Source organism: Eleginops maclovinus, chromosome 22, assembly GCF_036324505.1.
Source record: "Eleginops maclovinus isolate JMC-PN-2008 ecotype Puerto Natales chromosome 22, JC_Emac_rtc_rv5, whole genome shotgun sequence".
Taxonomy (NCBI): domain Eukaryota; kingdom Metazoa; phylum Chordata; class Actinopteri; order Perciformes; family Eleginopidae; genus Eleginops; species Eleginops maclovinus.
The window spans coordinates 13587695-13606993 of NC_086370.1; the positions used below are offsets into that span (position 1 = coordinate 13587695).

Sequence of the window (19299 nt, forward strand, 5' to 3'; positions counted from 1 at the left end):
CCACTCAGTTGGGATAACAATTCCCATCTGGCCAGAACATTCAAACAATGATCTTACTTTTACAAGAACAGTATATATAAACATATCTATGGGGGAAAAGTGACATTTTCCCCCACTGGCGCAGTAAATTCATGACTGTATTATATACAGTATAAGTTACTTAAGCCTTTCATAGCAAAAACAGTTCTTCTATAAGTGAGTGTCTTTAACGCAGTTATATGTTGGAGGTGAGCCCATCATGATGTCACTTCCTCCAGGTTGTTCAGCTGCCATCACACTGAGAATTCATTTGGCTGTGTGGAATAAGAAGAGTGTCCAGTAGAAAAAAAATGTATTTAATAAAAAAAACACATCAGCGTGTGAGAGGGGGCCATTCCAAAATCTAACAGGGTCTTCTCCATCTACTGCTTCTGCTTCTTCTTTGCTGGTTTGATGGGGGTGATCTCTTCATCCTCGTCCTCCTCATCGTCATCATCCTCATCAGACACATCCGACTCTTCAACCTCTGAAGCTGCAAAAGAGCAGAGGGCCAAGTTAAATCACTATTTTATTAAATGATGAAAGTCAGAATGATTTATCTGCCCTTTTTATTGACCTCATGCACAGTTGAGATGCAGCGGCACACATTTATTACAAGTAATTCATTTTAAAATCAGTTACAATCTAACCTTTAAAATCATTCGAATAACAATACACGCCTTCAATATTGACCAGAAACAAATTCATTCAAAAATGCATTCCACTTTTTTAGTTGGGTCTATGCATCATTGTATTAGTGTTACGCAGAGCCGGTTCAGACCTCCATGGGGCCCTAGGCAAAATTCTGCTAAGGGGCCCTCTTAACTGAACAGTCGCACCTGACACCCAGTGCTTCCACTCATCCCCCCTTTAAACATATTGCACTCGTGTCGCCACCTGTTAGTCTAACTCAAAATAAATACAGACCAAATCAAATCGAACTAAATGTGTAACAAATTACTCACCATTAAAAGTGTCCCTTTCTGCACTTTCTGGATGCAAAATCATCCATAATGTCATCATATGATATTTGCTTCCCCACATCATGGTTGATGCTCATGATGGCCAAACCACTCCGACATGGAAGATCTCAGATAGTTTTTGATCATTTTTAACTTACTGAAGCTCCTCTCAGCTGAGGCAACTGTCACAGGCAGAGTGACAGCAATTCTCAGGGCTATCCAAAGGTTAGGATAGAGTTCCTCCAGATTTTTCTCACAAAAGGAAAGAAAGCAGCTCAAAGGCAGTCATATTAGCCGACGGTAGGTCAGGTCAATTCTTGATTTCGTTTGCCAGATCAACTCCACTGATGTCACAGTCTTGGTTGAAGGTCAGAGTTTTTCTCAAGTTCCATACACTGAGCTTTTAAGGAGTCACTGGACATCTGACATGCAGTGCTGAAGTTCAGCACTACTCCATATTTAGTCTTCACCTGGTTCAGAGTTTCAAATCGTCATCAATGGATGCTATTGTGGAGTCAACCACAATGTTGAAGAAGTTGACCTCAAGATTCCGCAGTGCATCAGCCACTGGCTCATCAGGTGCTTCAAAGCTAAAATGCTTTTTGCTGGTTCTCAGCCTCTTGTCCTTCAAAACAGCTTCTACATTAATTTCCTCACAAATGCTTCTGGCTGTCGTCTGGGCATCTGAGAATCCAGTGTCCCGGTAATTGAGTGAGAGAGGCTTTTGCATTTGAGATTAACTGCACAGCTAGGTCAAGCTGCATTGAAGCAGATTGGAGGAGCTTGTTCACTGTATTTGTTCTTGAAAGTATCTCACACCACACTACACAGCAAATCAAGAAGCGGTAAGAACCAACTTCCTCTACAAGTGACTGTGCCTCCACTTTCGCCACAGGATCATTAATCTTCTGTCTGGCTTCCAGGAAGGCTTCTCGAATCTCAGAGGCCTGACACCTGACTGCATGGACACTTTGAAGCCTGCTCTCCCATCTTGTGTCAGTCCATGACTTCACTGTTATGTTCACACAAAAGGTGAACAGCTTTTGTACATAGCCAAAAAAAACAACAGCATCTTTGGAGGATTTGGCAGCATCTACAATGACGAGGTTTAATGTGTGTGCACCACATGGAACAAACACAGCTCTGGGATTCATTCTCAACAGTCTGGCTTGTACTCCTTGGTGTTTACCTTTCATATTGGCCCCATTGTCATAGGCTTGCCCCTGCAATTGTCAAATGGAATTTTCAGATCAGTCAGCTTGTCCAAGATGACTGTGGACAGACTTAAGCCAGTTGTAGCCTCAACATTCACAAAGCCGAGGAAGTGCTCCTTTATCTCTGGCTGTCCCTTTAAAGAGGATAATGGACATCTGCTCCTGGTGACTAATGTCAGGTGTACAGTCTAAGATAATGGAGAAGTATTTTGAGTCTCTTACTTGGGTCACAATAGTTGTGAGAATCCTGTCACTCACAAGCTGTATCAGCTCATTCTGTATGTCCTTACTAAGGTAATGAGCATGTGTCTCTCCGTCTTTAATTCTGCTGACATGATTTTCCAAAACAGGGTCAAATTTAGCTAATAATTCAACCTCTTTAGTTTCCCTTATCTGATGAACCTCTGAATGCTAGGTTTCTTTCAGCTAGAGACTGTGTGATACTTATGAGGCGTGTAAGGACATCTCGCCATCTCTTTCTTTCAGCCTCCAATGCTGTCATTTCCATGTGGTCAAGTGTTTTTCCCACGACTTAAGCGCAGATCAAGTTCTCTCCACTTAATCATATTGCTTGTGTGTTCAGGACTACCCTCATGCTGCTTCAGAATGGCGTTGATATTTGACCAGTCATTAACAACTTCTCCTATTATTTTGTGTTTTTTTGTGGAAAAGAGTTTACAGCAAAAACAATACACAGCGTTGTTTTTCACTGAGTATGAAAGCCAGCTCCTGGTAACCTTTTCACCATTTGACAGCCATCTCTGTAATAATCCTGGATGGAACTCTCTTCTGGACTTGTCTTTGGGGTAAGAAAAATCCACTCCTGGCTTGAATGGACCTCTGCGCACTAACTCAGTCCGCATACAGTCCGTTAAGACTGGGGGCCAGTCTGCTGGATCATTTGGTGGAGCAGAGACTGTTGCTTTAGGGTCTGAGCTAGCTTCTGATGCTTGCTGTACACACGTACTTAACGGTGGCTGTACTGGACCTGTGCTGCTGCTGGTTGAAGGTGGCTCATCTGTGCCTGTCTTATCTGGGTCTGTCCCTCCACTGGCTGACTGACTGGACTCTGTGCTGCTTGTTAGGAACTTAAGCATAGCACCTGTACAATAAATATCAGGCTACCATTAATTCAGCTTCATCAAATTGACTGCACTTGTTTTACCTTCATATACTTAAAACGTAGGTGATTTAGATTATTATTTAGCACCATTGTCATAATATTTCACGAGTTTTATTTATTCACTAATATATCTGCATCTATATTTGCCTGTGGGCTATCCAAGCAAACAAAATTCAGTCTTAGTAAATATGTATCCATTACTTTCCATTTTGTACAAGTGCAGTTGTAACTACACTCAGAGCGATTGCTATAACACTTAAATTACAGAAGCTAGCAAGACGCACGCGGAGACCGTCCGGGGTTCACCCAGGGCTCACCGCCCTGTTATGTAGGTCAAACACGGACTAGCCCCGTCCCTCCCACTCTCCCACCCGGAGAGGAGAGTTACCTGACTGCTGTTGCTGCTGTTCATTTTCATGCACTTTCTTTTTTCTCTTTTCACTCCCCGAGGGATAACTCCACTTCATCTTGCTGATGCCGTTGATGCACATGCATCACTGGCAATCTGACGTGCGCGAGCCTCTATGAATTTGCGTAGTGTGCGTATTGGGTGAACCGGTACTGGTGTTACGGGTCATGGGTGTCAAAAAACATTATTTTTAATGACAGTTCTTTTGGATGATAGATAATTTAACGTAACCATTTGATTTTACTTCCTATTATAATATTAATCCATTTCTGATACATTTTGATCCAACATTTACAAGCACAGACAGCCAGCGGTATAACAAAGCATTGGGAGTGTTAAAAAAGAAGAGTTGTAGTTACCTATGAGGTGTAACCCGCTGACAGTGACTGGTCCTGTCCCAGCCTTTAGCCGGATGGTCAATGGGGCTTTCAGCTCAAACTCTCCCAGACTCACCTGAGGAAAAGAAGGTAAAAGTTGAGTAAAACATCTCTACAATGTTTGCCATACAGTAAAAATGGATGGTCTAAAATGTTGGGGTTTTAAAAAGGTTTATTTTGGATTCAACAAAGTCACACAGTGGTAGACCAGTAACATCTCTATTCTGGAATATACAATTACATCTTTTTGGCAATGGAGTCTATATGGTTTCCGTTGCCCATCTGAACGGGCTGTCTGACGGCAAGATAAAGGTGTGAAAAATACTCAAAATATATATAGATAAGGATTTTTTTTAAAGTTCGCTAGAACCACATCCAACGAAATCAGTACTTGTCTTTGCTTGAGTGCTGTAATTCTCCCCTGTCAACTGGTTGCGTGCAGACAGACATGCATGCACTACTAAAATCTGAACTACCCCTTTAACCTGCATGTAGAGAAAAGGCCTTACTGTACCATGGGAAGGCAGTTGATGTGGAGGTTGGCGATGGGCACTGACACAGTCTTCCCTTGGTGGTTCATGGCTGTCACCTCCACCACATTACTCTCCTCCTTTGCACCCTCTCCCAGACAAATCTGTCAGAATGAAACAAATAATTCACTTATTTCAATAATTCAAAAAAAGATCTTAGTAGGTTTTACCTGACCAAAAAAAGGCACAAGTATGGTTTCACAGCATCAGATGCAAACTTTTCTGTAGTGATTCTGGTTATACAAACAGAATTGTACATACTGTTCTGAGTTCAAGGAAATGCTCCATGTCGTCCTCTTCATCTCCTTGGAAAGTGTAGAAAGGCACTTTAGAGGACAGCTCACAGCCTGGAAGACACGTAAAAAGGAAGGATGATTAAGTCACAGTTTTAATGATTTCATGCAAGCGAGTGCACCGGCAGAAATATAGACTTATTAAAGCGGGCTGTTCAGTCACAGGCGAAACCCACGTGTACGCCAGCAGAGGATAAACTGGATTTAAATGGACTCACTGAACAGGAAGCTCTCCAGCTTTGATTGACCAGCTAGTCCGTGATCCGTTGTGCAGTCTTCGTCGTGGCAAGACATTTTTTAGTAAACACACAAATTACGTTTGCTGTGAAAACTTTGGAGCGAAATTAACACCGCACGAGAGAAACAAGCGAGTCGCAGACTACTAGACTTCGTGACGCGTCATAACTGTGCGCCATGGCTTGGTCAGGTTTTTTTTCAGGGATGTATTTGAGATTGAGTCTATGCTGCTAATTTACGCGAGAAACAATTAGATACAATTATAGAAACAATTGTACTGTTATTTGGAAAAGTTTTCTAATACCACTCAATAAACAAAAATCGATGTATTTTACAAGCTAGATTACATTTTCCCACATTTTGAATTCCTTTTTTGTGTATCTGAAGGTCATTGCTATTGATTTGAAAGTTCTAGCCCCCATTGAGCGCTGTTGAAAAGCAACAAATAAAATATCTAATAGAAAGGCTGAGCTGGCCAAATCATTTTTGCGATGCTTTACTACCAGTTTTTATAAAATACATAACAAAAAAATAGAAAATAAAGGATTCAGTTTTTTCAAATGTTGACGTCAAAATGTCCTCCAATTCTGGAATGACCCTTATAACAACATACATCCAATGTCAAGGTTTATGTTCAAACCGCTTTGTAATATAAAAAAAGGGATATTAAACCTGATATTTCGTTCTGGTTAATAATGCCAAACATGTATGAGGACAGACAAACGTTTTCATTAGAGCCAGACACAGTCCAGACATGCAAGCAGAACAATGTGTACAATACAAATGACACAAACAAACAAAGGAACTTATTATGGTTTATTAGTTCTGAATCTTATGTATCTTACATACAAATATTACATTGGTAAACAGACACTTTTATGAACCTCCCAACCCTTAACTCAGATAATCAAAATGTACATAAGGAGCCCTTTCCCTAAAACAGCCCCTTTCTATCAAAACCTGATGGCAGAGAAGAAAGCGCGAGCATCGAACGACTGCAAAATAAAACATTTTAAAAGAAGAGGGGAAATTCTGCTGCTGTTTCAGAAGACAAAGAGCAGACCCGTTGGTGAGTGTCACATCTGATGGCTGTACAGGACAGGGCGATGGAACAAGGCCAGCACTTTGGTTTCCTTAAAGGACAACAGAAAGTGAGCCACCATTTCAATAACGCTATACAAAAGAATAACACTTTATGATTGACAGTGTTTACAGACTGTCTACGGACTACAGTGTCATGCTCATAGAGGGGAGTGGCATGCTTCTTCCTCCATGAAGCACAACATGAGGTTATTCTAATGACCGCCACGGCAAATCCAAATACACCTCATGCACATTATAAATGTACGCAGTATCAAAACATCACATTGGCAGGCAGCTACTGAAGAGCAACTGAAGATCCTTGTGAAACCAACAGAACACCCCTATCTATATTCCAAGTGCTTTTTTATTTTATTTTAAACTACACAAGATTTACAAAAACAAATGGGAAATGAGTCAGAATATAAAACATTCATTTAAGGGATAGGAAGAAGGCCTAGGAATTTCTGCGTCGACTCCCAAATTCCAAAGCTCAATAGTGTGAGAATCAGTGCCGCTTTGGTGACAGCATACTGCTCACTAAGACATTCATTTTGGAGTATGCAGGGTAAAAAACAAAGCGGGGAGGGATGGAAGCTGTAAATTCATTATTGTCTATTATTAAAGATAATTTTACAGCATATCTCTTGAACCTATTCAGGAGTGCTTTTGAGTCAGTTTTGAAATGAGTGGTTAAAAAAATAAAACTGAGTAGCTTCACAACAGTGGGAGGGTAAACACCTTCAAGTCTATAGGATCTTATTTTAACTAATTTATTTCAATGCAGGGTTAGGGTTAGGTGCCAGTTAAACTGTGTGTTTGTTGTTGTTGATATCAGAATCAGAATATTACAATTTTGGTCCAACAGGGTGCTGCGATCAACAAATGTTGAGTAAATTCTCATCAAACGTAAGTACTTAACTTCAGTGAATTTGATATAACTTGATGAAACAGGACTATCTCTGAGACATGAGACTGTCAGTGACAGTAAACATTTCTGGAATTTGAGCAATACCAATGTCCTAAAATCACCCTACTATATCTGATACATGTTAGAGAGCCTAAAACAGAAGACACTGGTTTCTGCGATATTAACCTAAAATCCAAAGGCAATGAACCAAAAGGCAATAGCTTAAAGGGAAATATGCAAAAAGAATTATATAACAAAATGGCCACAAGCTAAGTGCTGAACATTATTAGGCTGAAGTTTGTAAATCTGTGAAAGCTCTTGTTTTGCTTTCCCCATGTCTTTCAGCACTGAAGAGAATTCAGAGGAACTCCTGGTTGAGTCTTTAACAACCTCAACAAATATACCTCCTCTTGCTGGTCTGGGATAATCTTTCATGAAGGGTCTGTCGATAAACCCCAACTATTTTACAATTTCCCACCTATTGCGTGTGCAGATTTAGCATTTCCCATCATTTTGATAGAAACAAACGACTTGAAAGGCATCTTTCTCCAAATCCATTGTGGAGCAACTGGAAATACCATGATGTGATGATGAAAGGCAACCTCTTGCACAACACTCCACATCCTGTGCAAAGGTGTCCTACATATGTTGACGGCTGTGTTACTTTACTGTTTTAAAGCTGGGAAAACGGTGCAGGGATAGTAAGACACTACCTGAGATATAGGCCGCCCTCATTTCACAACGCTGCCTCCGTTTTAGATACAGACACTTTGCATTAGGGAATGCGGGCAATATCCATGTAGTGATTACTTGGATTAAATTAGAAAAAGGCTTATGTTATGTTATTTCACTTCCTGCCTCCTGCAGGTATATGAGAAGTGGGACTCCGCAATCATTGCTGGAGTGCCACTCTTCCATGTTGGCTCAAATCAACTGATTACAGATAGCTCCTCTGCCTAGCTTCGGATCAGCTGATCAACCAGAGCCGTAACATTTAAGGGCAGCGCAAGGAATCTGTGTGTGTCACCGGTGTGCTTCTGTACACAAATCCTAAAAAGAGGTTTTATGAGGGCTTGCCCAAATGGTAATGAAGTATAAAATCATCATGGAAGTTTTTTTTCTCATGAAGGTAGCATGAGCCACGTAGTCTTGCTGCCTCTCTGTCAGTCTGTTACTTCAGCAGGACATTTCTTCATAGACTGCGTCCCATAATGATGACGTCTTTGGGAAAGCCCTCCATTTTGGCCACTTCAAAGCATCCCAGCTTACCGTAGAAGTCCAACATTCTCTTATCAGTCTGCCGGACCTGACAGAACGCACCAAGAGACCCTGGAAGAAACAGAGATGACATCTTAGTCAAATAAAAAAATCCCAAATTGGATCAAGACTTCTGTGACAGGACGAAGAGATTATTTATATCCAAGCTTTGATAGCTTAAAGCCTCTCCCTCTTTTAGAAAGGTTTTAGTTGTGCTAGAATGCGAGATTACATGTTCTGACACCTATTACCAACATGGTTAATAACTACCAATAATTAATTTCTGTAGCTAGTACAAGTTTAGGTGAAGAACATTGCTTTAAAAACGTAGGATGACCGCCACCTACCATTGGCCTTAAGAGAAGATAGAAGACATCCCATCATGCTTTTTGCCACACTGGGGTCAGTGACCTTGGCATGAATGTCAACCTTGATGAGGGAGGGGAAGTTGGAGAGGAAAGAGTCTGGAAGACCCTCTTCTTCTTCATGGAAACTCAGCATCATTTTCTACAGACAGAAAGGGACAGTAGCGCTCAACAACCGTGTCCCCAGTGCTCCAGATGCTATGACAGTGAGAGAGACGGATAAAGATCCTACCTCTGCCTCTGAGAGGTCCTTCTGACAGTCAGGTTTGAGGTATTTCTCCTGCATGAATGGAATCCAGCTCATCTTGCAATTTTTCACAAAGGGCTGGACGTCCACAGTGCCAAGAGCATATCCGCAGATCCCTTCATCATCCTCCAACACAAACCCGTAGTCAGAGCTCAATGACAGGAGACCTCCTACTAACCTGTGTGAACAAACAGCAAGGACTTAGTCAGCGATGTTGTTTGCACTGCAGGGGAAAACTGAAGTCCATGCTTTAATGGTTTTACCTGTCTCCTATGAGGTCAGGATCCTCCTCAGAGACCGGTTCATCTGCCATTCCTTCAGAGTACATTTCTTTACAGATTTTATAAATCGCAGTCTGCAAAAATAAAGACAGGTACAGTGGTTACTTCAAGAAATTAGATATAATAAAGAAGCTATGCCCAGAAAATGTAAATGTGTTGGAAATACATACATTAAGTTGCCTTTACATACAGCAAATACTATAATAGCAGTTGCGCACAGCATGTAGGCACATTAAGTCCAAAGCAATCACAACTTTAACTAGGCCACTACTGCTGGGAATACCATGAAATGGCCAACATGATTTCAGCATCCATACATTTTGCTTATGATGTTGTTAAAACCTACAATAAAAAAAGGGTACGACGAAACACAAACAAGTCTTACCTCATCCTTGGGAAAGTATGGCCTTATAGTATAGGTTTTGGAGGTTGGCATTGAAGGTGGAGGTTGGTAAAAAAGATCGTTTGCCGCTTCTATTGGCAACAATCTCTGTGGGTATCAAAAGAAACGGGTTCAGTTTCGGGCGGTGTGCTGCTGCGGCTGATTGCCTCGCTGTGCATTTGCTACAGTTGAGCCACTATCAAATCAAAAGGAACTACAGAAGAGAGCAAAGCGCTTCGGATGACAAGTATAGTTAAAAAACACAAGATGAATATATGAACTGACGTTTCTTCTTGATCTGACAGTGGACAACAACAACAAACATCACACCTTTCTTATTTTTTGTAGTGGAACATAGCAAAAACAGCACATACATATTTACTTTTCAATTATAATAAAACAAGGCTGGTGTTTTGGTCTGGCTAAGGTGTTACTGTCTGAAGGAGATGCTCCTTTCCCTTTTGTAAGACATCGCAATATTTCGCTGCGCAGGACCCTCCTGTTGAGAAAAATAATGATGCTGGCGCAGAGAGGCAGAGAAAACTCCAGGAAAAAAATCCAAATTACGCAAATTGAGCTATCTGAGTGATTTAGTGGCATATTAGTTGCCATTGTGAGTCTTGCTAGTCTCCAAGGGTAGAGATACTTTAGTGTGTATTTGATCATGGAGTTTTCCCCTTTGCAAACACTGCTTGCGTACCCGCGTGCGCTGCGATGCTTGTGCGTGCGCTTGCAAAAGGTTGGCTGTTGTGCTTTTCCTGCAAAGAAATGAGATGTCATAAAAATAAAACCTAGCCATGCTCGCTTGCGCTGCTTGCGCGAGGGAAAAGCAGCATCTCCTTGGGCAGTCGCTGAAAGAAATTCAAATTAATCCATCATTAAATGCCAGGCGAAAGTGTGGCTGTTACCTATATGGTTAGTTTGGGTTTCAATTCACTCCAACAGACTGACAATTACCCAAAATAATAACTGGGCATGAACTCTTATTTTTCAGAACAAGTGAAGGGGATGGAGCCAGGTTGTTATGAAGCCCGACCCATTACTATCAGCTCACCTTGGACAGACCAAAGCCCTTCATACCTACACACATATTACCATTGTCGTCTTTGCTGACAACACTCTTTTTTTCCATTAGATAACTGTAAGTTCAGTGCATTAGATACCTGGAACTCTCCTGCTAGACCTCCCCTAAAGGCCCAGGGTTCTTGGTCTCCTCTAAGGAACTGTGCTGAGGACTGACTACGACACCCTGTTAGGAGCAGAGCCAAGCGGACATTGTTACCACAGGATGGGGCTCTCTGACAGATGAAGGGACTGGGGAAATGGGTAGGAACGGGGTCATATGTATCTAATAACATAATCCATATAAATAAATCTATTTGGTGTTATTCATTAAAACATAAAAAAGGACCTAATTTGGAATAAACTTCTTCAGAGGAAACATTATGATGAAATGGGGCTGAAGCAACTAAAGCTTACGTGTTTCCAAGGAGATATCAGGTCCAAGATATCAATGCAACTTAAATTCTTTGTGTCGGTCTTAATAAATGGTGCAGTGAGGAACGCACGCTCTCCCAAAACCAATGAGAGACCAGAATTAAGTGCAGTTCAGCGCCCTTGGTGTCTCAGTAAACCTGACTGACTTCCTTAAGGTTATACAGACCATCAGAACTGAAACCCATATTGTCTATCGTCTGCATTAGTAAGCTTCAGCTGCCGTCACCCCACTCATTTTAGCACCCCGTGTGAAGTCACATTCTCATCTTATCTGCCTCGTCACATGACTGGGGAGCATGAGTCCTCAAACCAGGAAGACATAAGAGGTAGTATGAACATTTCATCTGTTAAAAGGCCTCAGCCTGCTACTAAAGGACACAGACAGACCAAATATGCACTGCAGCGTCCAAGCATATAGAGAGAGAAGTGTATATCTAAAGCACATAGGGCTCTTTAAAAGTCTGTACAGTTTTTTTTGTGCTTACAAAGTCTAACCATGGTTGATGAGAAGCCCTGTCATGTGACCAGACAAATGCAGCGCGCGGGAAGGGCACATAAAAGTGCTTTTCATATCAACCTCACCCTGATACTTCAGACATTTCCTGTGATGAACTGACACAGCACAGCACGCAGATGCACCCACGGGAAGGAACTCTGAACTTGCTTACCAGGACTAAAAACCGCAAATGGGACAAAAGGATGACCTCTTTGAGGTTTGCTTCCACAAGATTATATTCAGACTGTATTGCCTTAACAGAAACACAGTTGTGCAGGAAAGATGGAAGTTTTGTTCTGGCAATGTCCAGCCTATGTGTGAGCACACTTAACGCAGCGACACATTCAGAAATGTCCCATAGTAGGATCTAAATCTTGTGTCATAGTTACACTTAAAAGCCAAGTGTAAAATTCCCTTGAGTAGGTGCATCAGGCAGCTCTGACACATTTCTCTAGGCCTACCTACAGAAACAAAAACACAAGTTAGAGAGGTGCTGCCAAAGAGAGAAATTTAGAGTTAAAACTTAAGATTCAAAGCTAAATCGCTGCGCAAAATGTGACTTCATCCGGAGGGCTGCTTCATTTCCTCCAAAACAATATGTAACATTTTAAAATCTAGTAAAAAAACAAAACAATAAACTACGCAAATCCTCTAAAAAAAAAAGGACACGACGCTTGCACTGTGCATACATCTGCCACTGTCGATCCAATAGCAGTAGAAACTTGTACTGTGGATTCTTCCATCTGTACATAGTGAAGGGAGAAAACAGTAGAAAAGGTTATTAGTAAGTGTTCTCAGTACAATAACCAGGGAGGTTGCGACTAAGTGCCGGCTGCAGAGCTACTACGAGGGGAAAGCATATGTATGTAAAACCTGATAATAGCAACAGCAGAAGTCATCCGTTAGGCACTGAATGACACTGCAGTTATCAAGAGGAATATTCAAAAAGCTACCTCTTTTAATGCGGCACTTGATTTCCTCAGTGTTGCTAGAGTGATTCAATCCCTACACTAATGCATTAGACCCAGTGGTGGAAATTTGATGTGGTTTGGTCAGTGCGGGTTTGCTGCCTGCTGTGTACTGTGGGCTAGAGTCCTCAGCTTTACCATGTAGGACAGAAACCTGTGAATGAAACTGGGTTACAGGGGGGTTTACTACAGGCCACGCTGGTGCTTCAGACTACTCAAAAGAACACTCCAAAAAACATGGAGATGTTATCACAAGACTGACTGTCACTCAAACTGCATCACTGCGCACCATCTTTAAGAATGAAAGACAGTCTGAAGGGATAGGGAGAGAAGGAGGTGATGTGGCCCACACTGATACAGATTGAGCGAACAATTCAGAGTACAGCTTCATTATAGAGACTAACCCATGAGGCTGTAATATATTCATATGCTTTGTGTTAAAAAGCAGCTGAATCAAACTGTGACTATTTCTGATATTCCTGTTTATGCACCAGAATGGCCTTCCACAGTCAGTCAACTTGCTCTCCAAGCTCGCGTGCGCGCTAGGGCATGGAGGGACGGGATGTGTGGGGGGGGGGGGGGCTGGCAGGAGCTTCCCTCTGGCTCCGGTCCCCACAGACAGATGAATGGAAGCATGTGTGTCTGTGTGGGAATGCAGCATTGATGTTACGGGATACACAGCAAGCAGCAGTAACCCTGCTGCAACGTTTGCCACAGAGACCGAGTTCAGATATCGCCGGGATCGGGCAGCTCGGAATACATGAGGATGCTAGCAGTGCAAGCGGCATTCAGTCAGAAGAAAAAAAAAAATTCAACATATGTATAATGAATGAATAGAATCCTAACTATTGATATGTGATGCAACTATCCAGATCTCTGCTAAGCTGATCTATAATAAAACCTGGTGGTTCTAGCCTCATCTTCACCATGTCTACAGGTTCTGGCTTTAGATCTTTAGCAGCTCTAAGTCTTTCATCAGTAAAATGACAGTCTGTATGCAGACTGTGCCATATATGTAAAATAGTTATAATGAATTAAACTACATAGTTTCGCACTCCGGCATAATCAATGCAGTTAACAATTAAAGTGCTTTATCTTTATGTAATTTGTTTTTTTTTAAAGCTGACTTAGTTATTTGTGCGTAAATATGTGTGAGTAAATAAAGCCTGGATCAGACTATTGCTACTGTAACTGCCTCAATGAGTAAGTGCCTTATGGTTTCCTTCATACATACCTAGCCACTGGACAAAAGACTTGACCATAGAAATGATGCTCTTGATGTCCCAGATGTACGGGTAGAGGTCGTATAGGATGGTGTGGTTTGCTGAATTGGACAGCCGTGTGAACATATGGATGACTGAGCAGCACATGTCCTCAAACTTCTCGGCCCTTGATTGCCATTCTGCGACCTGATCGAACAGAGTGATTGGGAATAGGGACACGTGATAAATAAAAAATACCGATAGCACTAAAAACTTTTTTGTGAAGCAGAATGTTTGACATGTCATAGTAAAAACGCACATTCAGATGTTTGCGTTTAATAAAAGTCACCGTGACAATTTTGTGCATATATTATTTTGTTATATTATACCTGTGCTTAGTACATGTCAGAATATCCTTGAGAAAATGGTTCAGTAGGGGAAAGGGACCTACACACAACACACTGCACTCCATCCACTATAATAACCACACCACCCAATGGGCAGTATGGGTAGTACACATCCACCATTTTGTTTTCAACAACCAGCACTATCACAGGCCGGTGCAGTCAATAATTATCTTGTTTTTATCGGAAAGACCTCTTCCTCCAAACAGTGTGTGTTTATTGGAATGCATTAACCAACCTTTTCCGTTTCCTTTCTCTTGCAGTTGACGCTGACGACGCTGCTGTTGGCTCTCAGCCAGTTGAACTCCTTCAGCATCTGCACGGCTTTGGGTCCGTGTTCGTAAGGCAGGTAGAAGAGCTCTGCCAGCAGGCTAAGGTCGTCGAGTGTGAGGGGCTCCGCGCTGAACAGGGGCTTCTCGTCGGGCCCGGGCAAAAACAACTCCTGCGGACACATACCAGGGTAAAAAAAAAGTGACTTTGAAGGGAATACTAATTTATTTTTGCTTTCAATTGCAGATGTGTAAAGGAAACTTACAAATTCTTGAGGAACTTGTTTGAGCAGATCATCTGTCTGCATAGGGGCGATATCACTCCCAAGGTCCTCCTGGATGGACCCTTCAGGGGACTTCGACTCCGTCAGACTCTCCTTGTCTGTATCCATGGGTTTCAGGTCCTCGGCTAAGATGGGACCGACCTGCTTCTCCTCTGGGTCGGTTTGTACTTCCTGCTCAAGCTCATCTAGCTTCTCAACCACCATCTCCATGGGCTCCTCGTCTGAATCCTTCTTCTCCACCTCCACCTGCACAGAAGCAGGGAAGACACACTTAAAATATTCAGATGCTTATCTTAAAGCCAAGTTTCCCTCCTCGTTTAAAAAAAAAAAGCCCATTATGTAATTCTGAACTGAATGAATGACAAACACATTTCTGGAAAAAACAACTCTTTCCGTGCTACTTCAGTAAATAATAAACCTCACCTCCTCTATTTCCTGAGGTCTTTTTGCCAAGGGGTGTGACAGTGGATCCAGACAGAGTGGCGGCATGGCTGGAGACATGATGGGTTGCTGGAACACAGTCGTGACTGTTGTGGAAGAGCAGAGCGAGGGAGCAGCCATGGATGTCACGTCGATGGCGGTGCTTTTGGCTCCACTCTGAGGCACCTGTCGGCCTGAAAGACAAAGTTAAGCCTAACTGCAACGTGTTCTTCAGTCACCAGATTATCATGTCAGGCCATCAATGCCAACGCACTGTGAGTGTATTACAAGTATTACTGCTTGATATGTCATTAGCATACAGATAAGATATAATAATGGCACTGCTCTCACTGTTGTATTGATGAGGCACAACAAAGTCCCCTAGCCATTCTGTGAGAGCCAGTTTGAGAGCAAGCTGTGGGCTGTAGAGCATGTCTGTCTCCAGTTCTTCATCACTGCCTTCATTCTCCAACTTGATCTGGATGGACACTGTGCTGTCCTCGCCATCCGCTGGACAATGATAAGATGGAGGAACACAGACAGAATGGACAGCGTTATAAACAGATGCAGAGGTATCACAGTGTTCCTCCATCCAAGTAAAGTCGTTTTGGATCATACTCACTCATCACCACATCCTTGCGCACCCCGTTCATATTAGACTTGTACCAGGTGGCCAGAGTGTGGATCGGAACAAAGTTGGACTCAAACTCGCAGTTAGGGTTCGTGAGGACTCCCTTTAGTCTGGGGATGAGCTCTGTGGAGCGGCCCTTGTACGGCCCCAAGAAAAGCCTCTTCTGGTCATAATCATTTGCGTGAATGTTGTCCCAGATCACAGGGGCTCTTCCTAGGATCTTTGACACCTCCTCGATTGACTCCACTGTGATATCTTTGGACACCACCTTGGGGCCTGCAGAAAAGAACACAATCCAGTGTTATTTCTACTACTCTGACATGCATAACTGTGTGGTAATGGTGTTGTTCTGTTGACAGGAAGCTGTCTCACCTGTCCATAGCACTTCAATGCCAGGGAGTAGCTTCTCTCCTACTGTGTGGAGGTATGGGGACTGATGGACATTTGGGTAGCAGAATGTTCCACAGTACTCTAAATAAATAATAATGAATAAATCAGTAGACAAAAAACAATTGTATAAAAACCTTAAAAGTATTCGGCAATAAAACTGATGTACCTGTGGGGCAGAAAAGAAAAGATTCGGGCTCTCCCAGGTACTGGTAGATTTCATTTGTAATGGAAACCTGAGCGTGTGCAAATGAGCTGAACACCTCTTTGTCAGCAGGGCACATGTTGTGGTCAATGTCGTCAAAAAGTAAGGCAAAGGACTTGCAGCCGAAGTGAGTAACCTGGGGGGGAGAGACAGGCATTGGTGACCATTAAATATTTACATAATGATGCAGAGGGTAACATCCATGGAACATTTGATGACATGAACAAATCTTGGGGTTTATTTTTTCAGCATTTTTGTCTTATTTGATAGAGACATATTAGACATGTGGGGAGACAGGATGACATGCAGCAGTAAGGACTCAGCCCTGGAACAAGATCTTAAGAGTTTGACACATTGGTTATACTACTGCCATACAAAACGTTGCAATACCTGATCGAGTTTCCTCTTTAACGCAGTAACCTCCTTCTGATTGGAGAAGGTGATATCCAGCCCGGGGGAAATGGCATAGATGAACTCTATCCCATGCTCCTTAGCAGCACCAATTAAAGTCATGAGTTGTTCTAGGAGTTAAATCAAAAATAAAAATCACACAATGCACTATTGTGCCATTATGACACATTATGAATATGCAGAATGCCCTTAAACTCAAATAAATAGGCATTACTCTTTTGCCTTGGCCTAAGCAAGATGATCACAAGATCTGTTTTGAGTAGTCACCTGCTTCTTCCACTGAGTACATCTCTCTCCAGAACATTCTGTGTTTGTAATCATCTTTGGGAGCATAAAGGTATGTGTTCAGTCCCCATTTCTGCTGCCTGTGAAATGCAAAGTTGTACATATTTATTAGAATAACTCAAATCATATATCTGTAATATTATGGGTATTAGATTAAGAATGAATTATCAAGGTTCATCATACCTTCTGAACAACTCTTTCCTCTGTTCCATTGTCCATGGTCGACCGTAGAAGCCTGCGTTAGCAAAACATACATTCAGACTGCAGAGCTGATATTAAACTACATTTTAGAGCAAGTTCGGATGCAATACCACTCGAAGTATACATGAGGTGTAGGCCGGAATTGAAGTGTAAACTGAAAGATTGACAATAAAGTTGACTTTGAATTGGACATGAATGTTGTGCTTATTCAGACTGTTGCCGTTTGTCAGACTAACAAATCTACAGGTTTCTCAATGTATTGTCAAAACAATATGAAAAATTGACATCTTACGTTCACTTGTAAAAGGGCCAAAACGATGTCTTATAATGCAGGTACTGATTCCGTTTGGCAGGAAGGCAAACCACACAAATACTATATCACTGTAAAACTAATTATTATTCAGCCTATGTCTTATGACATTAATTAAAGATCACAACTGTCAGCCTGAAATATCTATGAACAACGTATGCCAATGTTGACTATATCTGCAAATATAATGGCTTGTTACATATACTGTACATTAAAACACCCCTTGTGTACTTAAGACAATTCACAATGGATTACTGACAATTGATTTCCAAGCGTTATCTGATTGTACAGTAATGGCTTGTAATTTCCAATTGGTGACAACCATGCTCTCCTCCACTCAGCAGGGCTGCTGCAGCATGTGGATGCCCTATGATAAGTATGCAGATCCAAATTCATTGTTGTCATTCTGCAATATAGGGTTGCGCAATAACGCCTAGGTCATTTTATGCCCACATCACCTCTTGACCAAGGGTCGATTTTGATTGGTTCAGCCAATATTCAACATTACCTTCCACGACTCCGCAGATGAATTTTCTTTGGCCCGTCGGTTCGACTCCTATGCCGGACTCTTCCACCGGGACAGGGGCCTCTGCACAAGCCTCTCCGGAGACTGGGCTGGGGCTAGGCTCACCGTCAACTTGAGGCGTCTCCAGCATCTTATCTTTTTGAACCATTGTTATAGAGATTTGCCTCGGTGTAAGGCACCGAATTCCCAACACTTAAGAGCACCGAGTTATTTGTTTGTCTGTAGTTTAGCACACAGACTCGCTGAGCATTACCTGCAGGAAATAAATCGTGCTGCTGTCTGTCTGGCGTTTAACGTTAGCTAAGGTACGGAACAACACGCCTTTCAAAATTATCGAAAAGTTAGCGATTGCTTCTACAAATTATAATCGAGATTATCATTAAGTGGCATATGTTGGTTTATATATAATGTAAAACAAGGTTTGCGTTCGTATTTGTCCGATCATTTTCTTCTCTTGATTGTAGATGTGCCCTGGTTTCCACTCGGTTCTTCCTGTTTACACCGAGTGCGCATGCTCACAGAACTGGATTACACCAGTCGAAACTGGATGAGTGACAAAACATTACAAAGATGTTAAAATGTGGAAGAGATAGATGACTCTTCTACTTAGCGATGCTAAATTATCCACAAGTGGACAACGTTATCAATGTAAACCTGTGTCTTTGTGTCACCATACAACAGCCACTAAGGGGCAGTTCATTGCTTAGTTAAAATGACACCCTTTGCATTTGTACTACATGTCTTTATTGCGATACATGGTCCTATACGACCAAAGAAAAGTAGTCGGACTAACTTGGTTGTGGTTATTTAACCTCAATGAGTTTTAAATGAGCCTGGACTTTTACTGTCGCTGATTTCCTGAACATGCAGCACAGGCTCATATAATGAATATTCTGAATTGCTCTTCTCATTGAATGTGTTAAACATCTCAACAGCGTTCCAAGATCTTTAGATTCCAGTCCATATTAGGAGTGTTGCTGAGCTCCAACGATTCAAAAGGGGAGGCGCTGCACGTCTGTTATGATCACAGCCCGTCTGTCTTTCCCGTCAGCAAAACACACCGGCTTTGTTGTTAATCATCAGGGTATATCCAAATAAATGTTTCCCATAATTACCAG

General features: G+C 42.0%; 2 protein-coding genes across 3 annotated transcripts; both read right to left on the reverse strand.

Moving 5' to 3' along the window:
• Nucleotides 1–319: 319 nt before the first annotated feature.
• npm3 (nucleophosmin/nucleoplasmin, 3) lies at nucleotides 320–5355 on the reverse strand. Its single transcript, XM_063875447.1, has 5 exons — nucleotides 5145–5355; nucleotides 4895–4980; nucleotides 4618–4737; nucleotides 4086–4179; nucleotides 320–511 (listed from the first exon to the last, which is right to left on the reverse strand). Exons 1-5 carry the CDS (start codon nucleotides 5218–5220, stop codon nucleotides 402–404), a joined length of 486 nt encoding a protein of 161 aa, XP_063731517.1. The 5' UTR covers nucleotides 5221–5355; the 3' UTR covers nucleotides 320–401.
• Nucleotides 5356–5965: 610 nt separating this feature from the next.
• Nucleotides 5966–18709, reverse strand: oga (O-GlcNAcase). Of its 2 annotated transcripts, XM_063875619.1 has the most exons (19): nucleotides 18164–18709; nucleotides 17328–17379; nucleotides 17127–17224; nucleotides 16839–16969; nucleotides 16413–16584; nucleotides 16229–16327; nucleotides 15848–16132; nucleotides 15577–15735; nucleotides 15229–15419; nucleotides 14788–15051; nucleotides 14491–14694; nucleotides 13881–14055; nucleotides 12368–12421; nucleotides 10849–10934; nucleotides 9689–9793; nucleotides 9286–9377; nucleotides 9008–9200; nucleotides 8758–8917; nucleotides 5966–8482 (listed from the first exon to the last, which is right to left on the reverse strand). In XM_063875619.1, exons 1-19 carry the CDS (start codon nucleotides 18327–18329, stop codon nucleotides 8346–8348), a joined length of 2823 nt encoding a protein of 940 aa, XP_063731689.1. In that variant the 5' UTR covers nucleotides 18330–18709; the 3' UTR covers nucleotides 5966–8345. The 2 variants fall into 2 exon arrangements, with proteins under 2 accessions (XP_063731689.1, XP_063731690.1); XM_063875620.1 differs by lacking the exon at nucleotides 12368–12421 and having other exon boundaries at nucleotides 18164–18707.
• Between the last annotated feature and the right edge of the window lie 590 nt (nucleotides 18710–19299).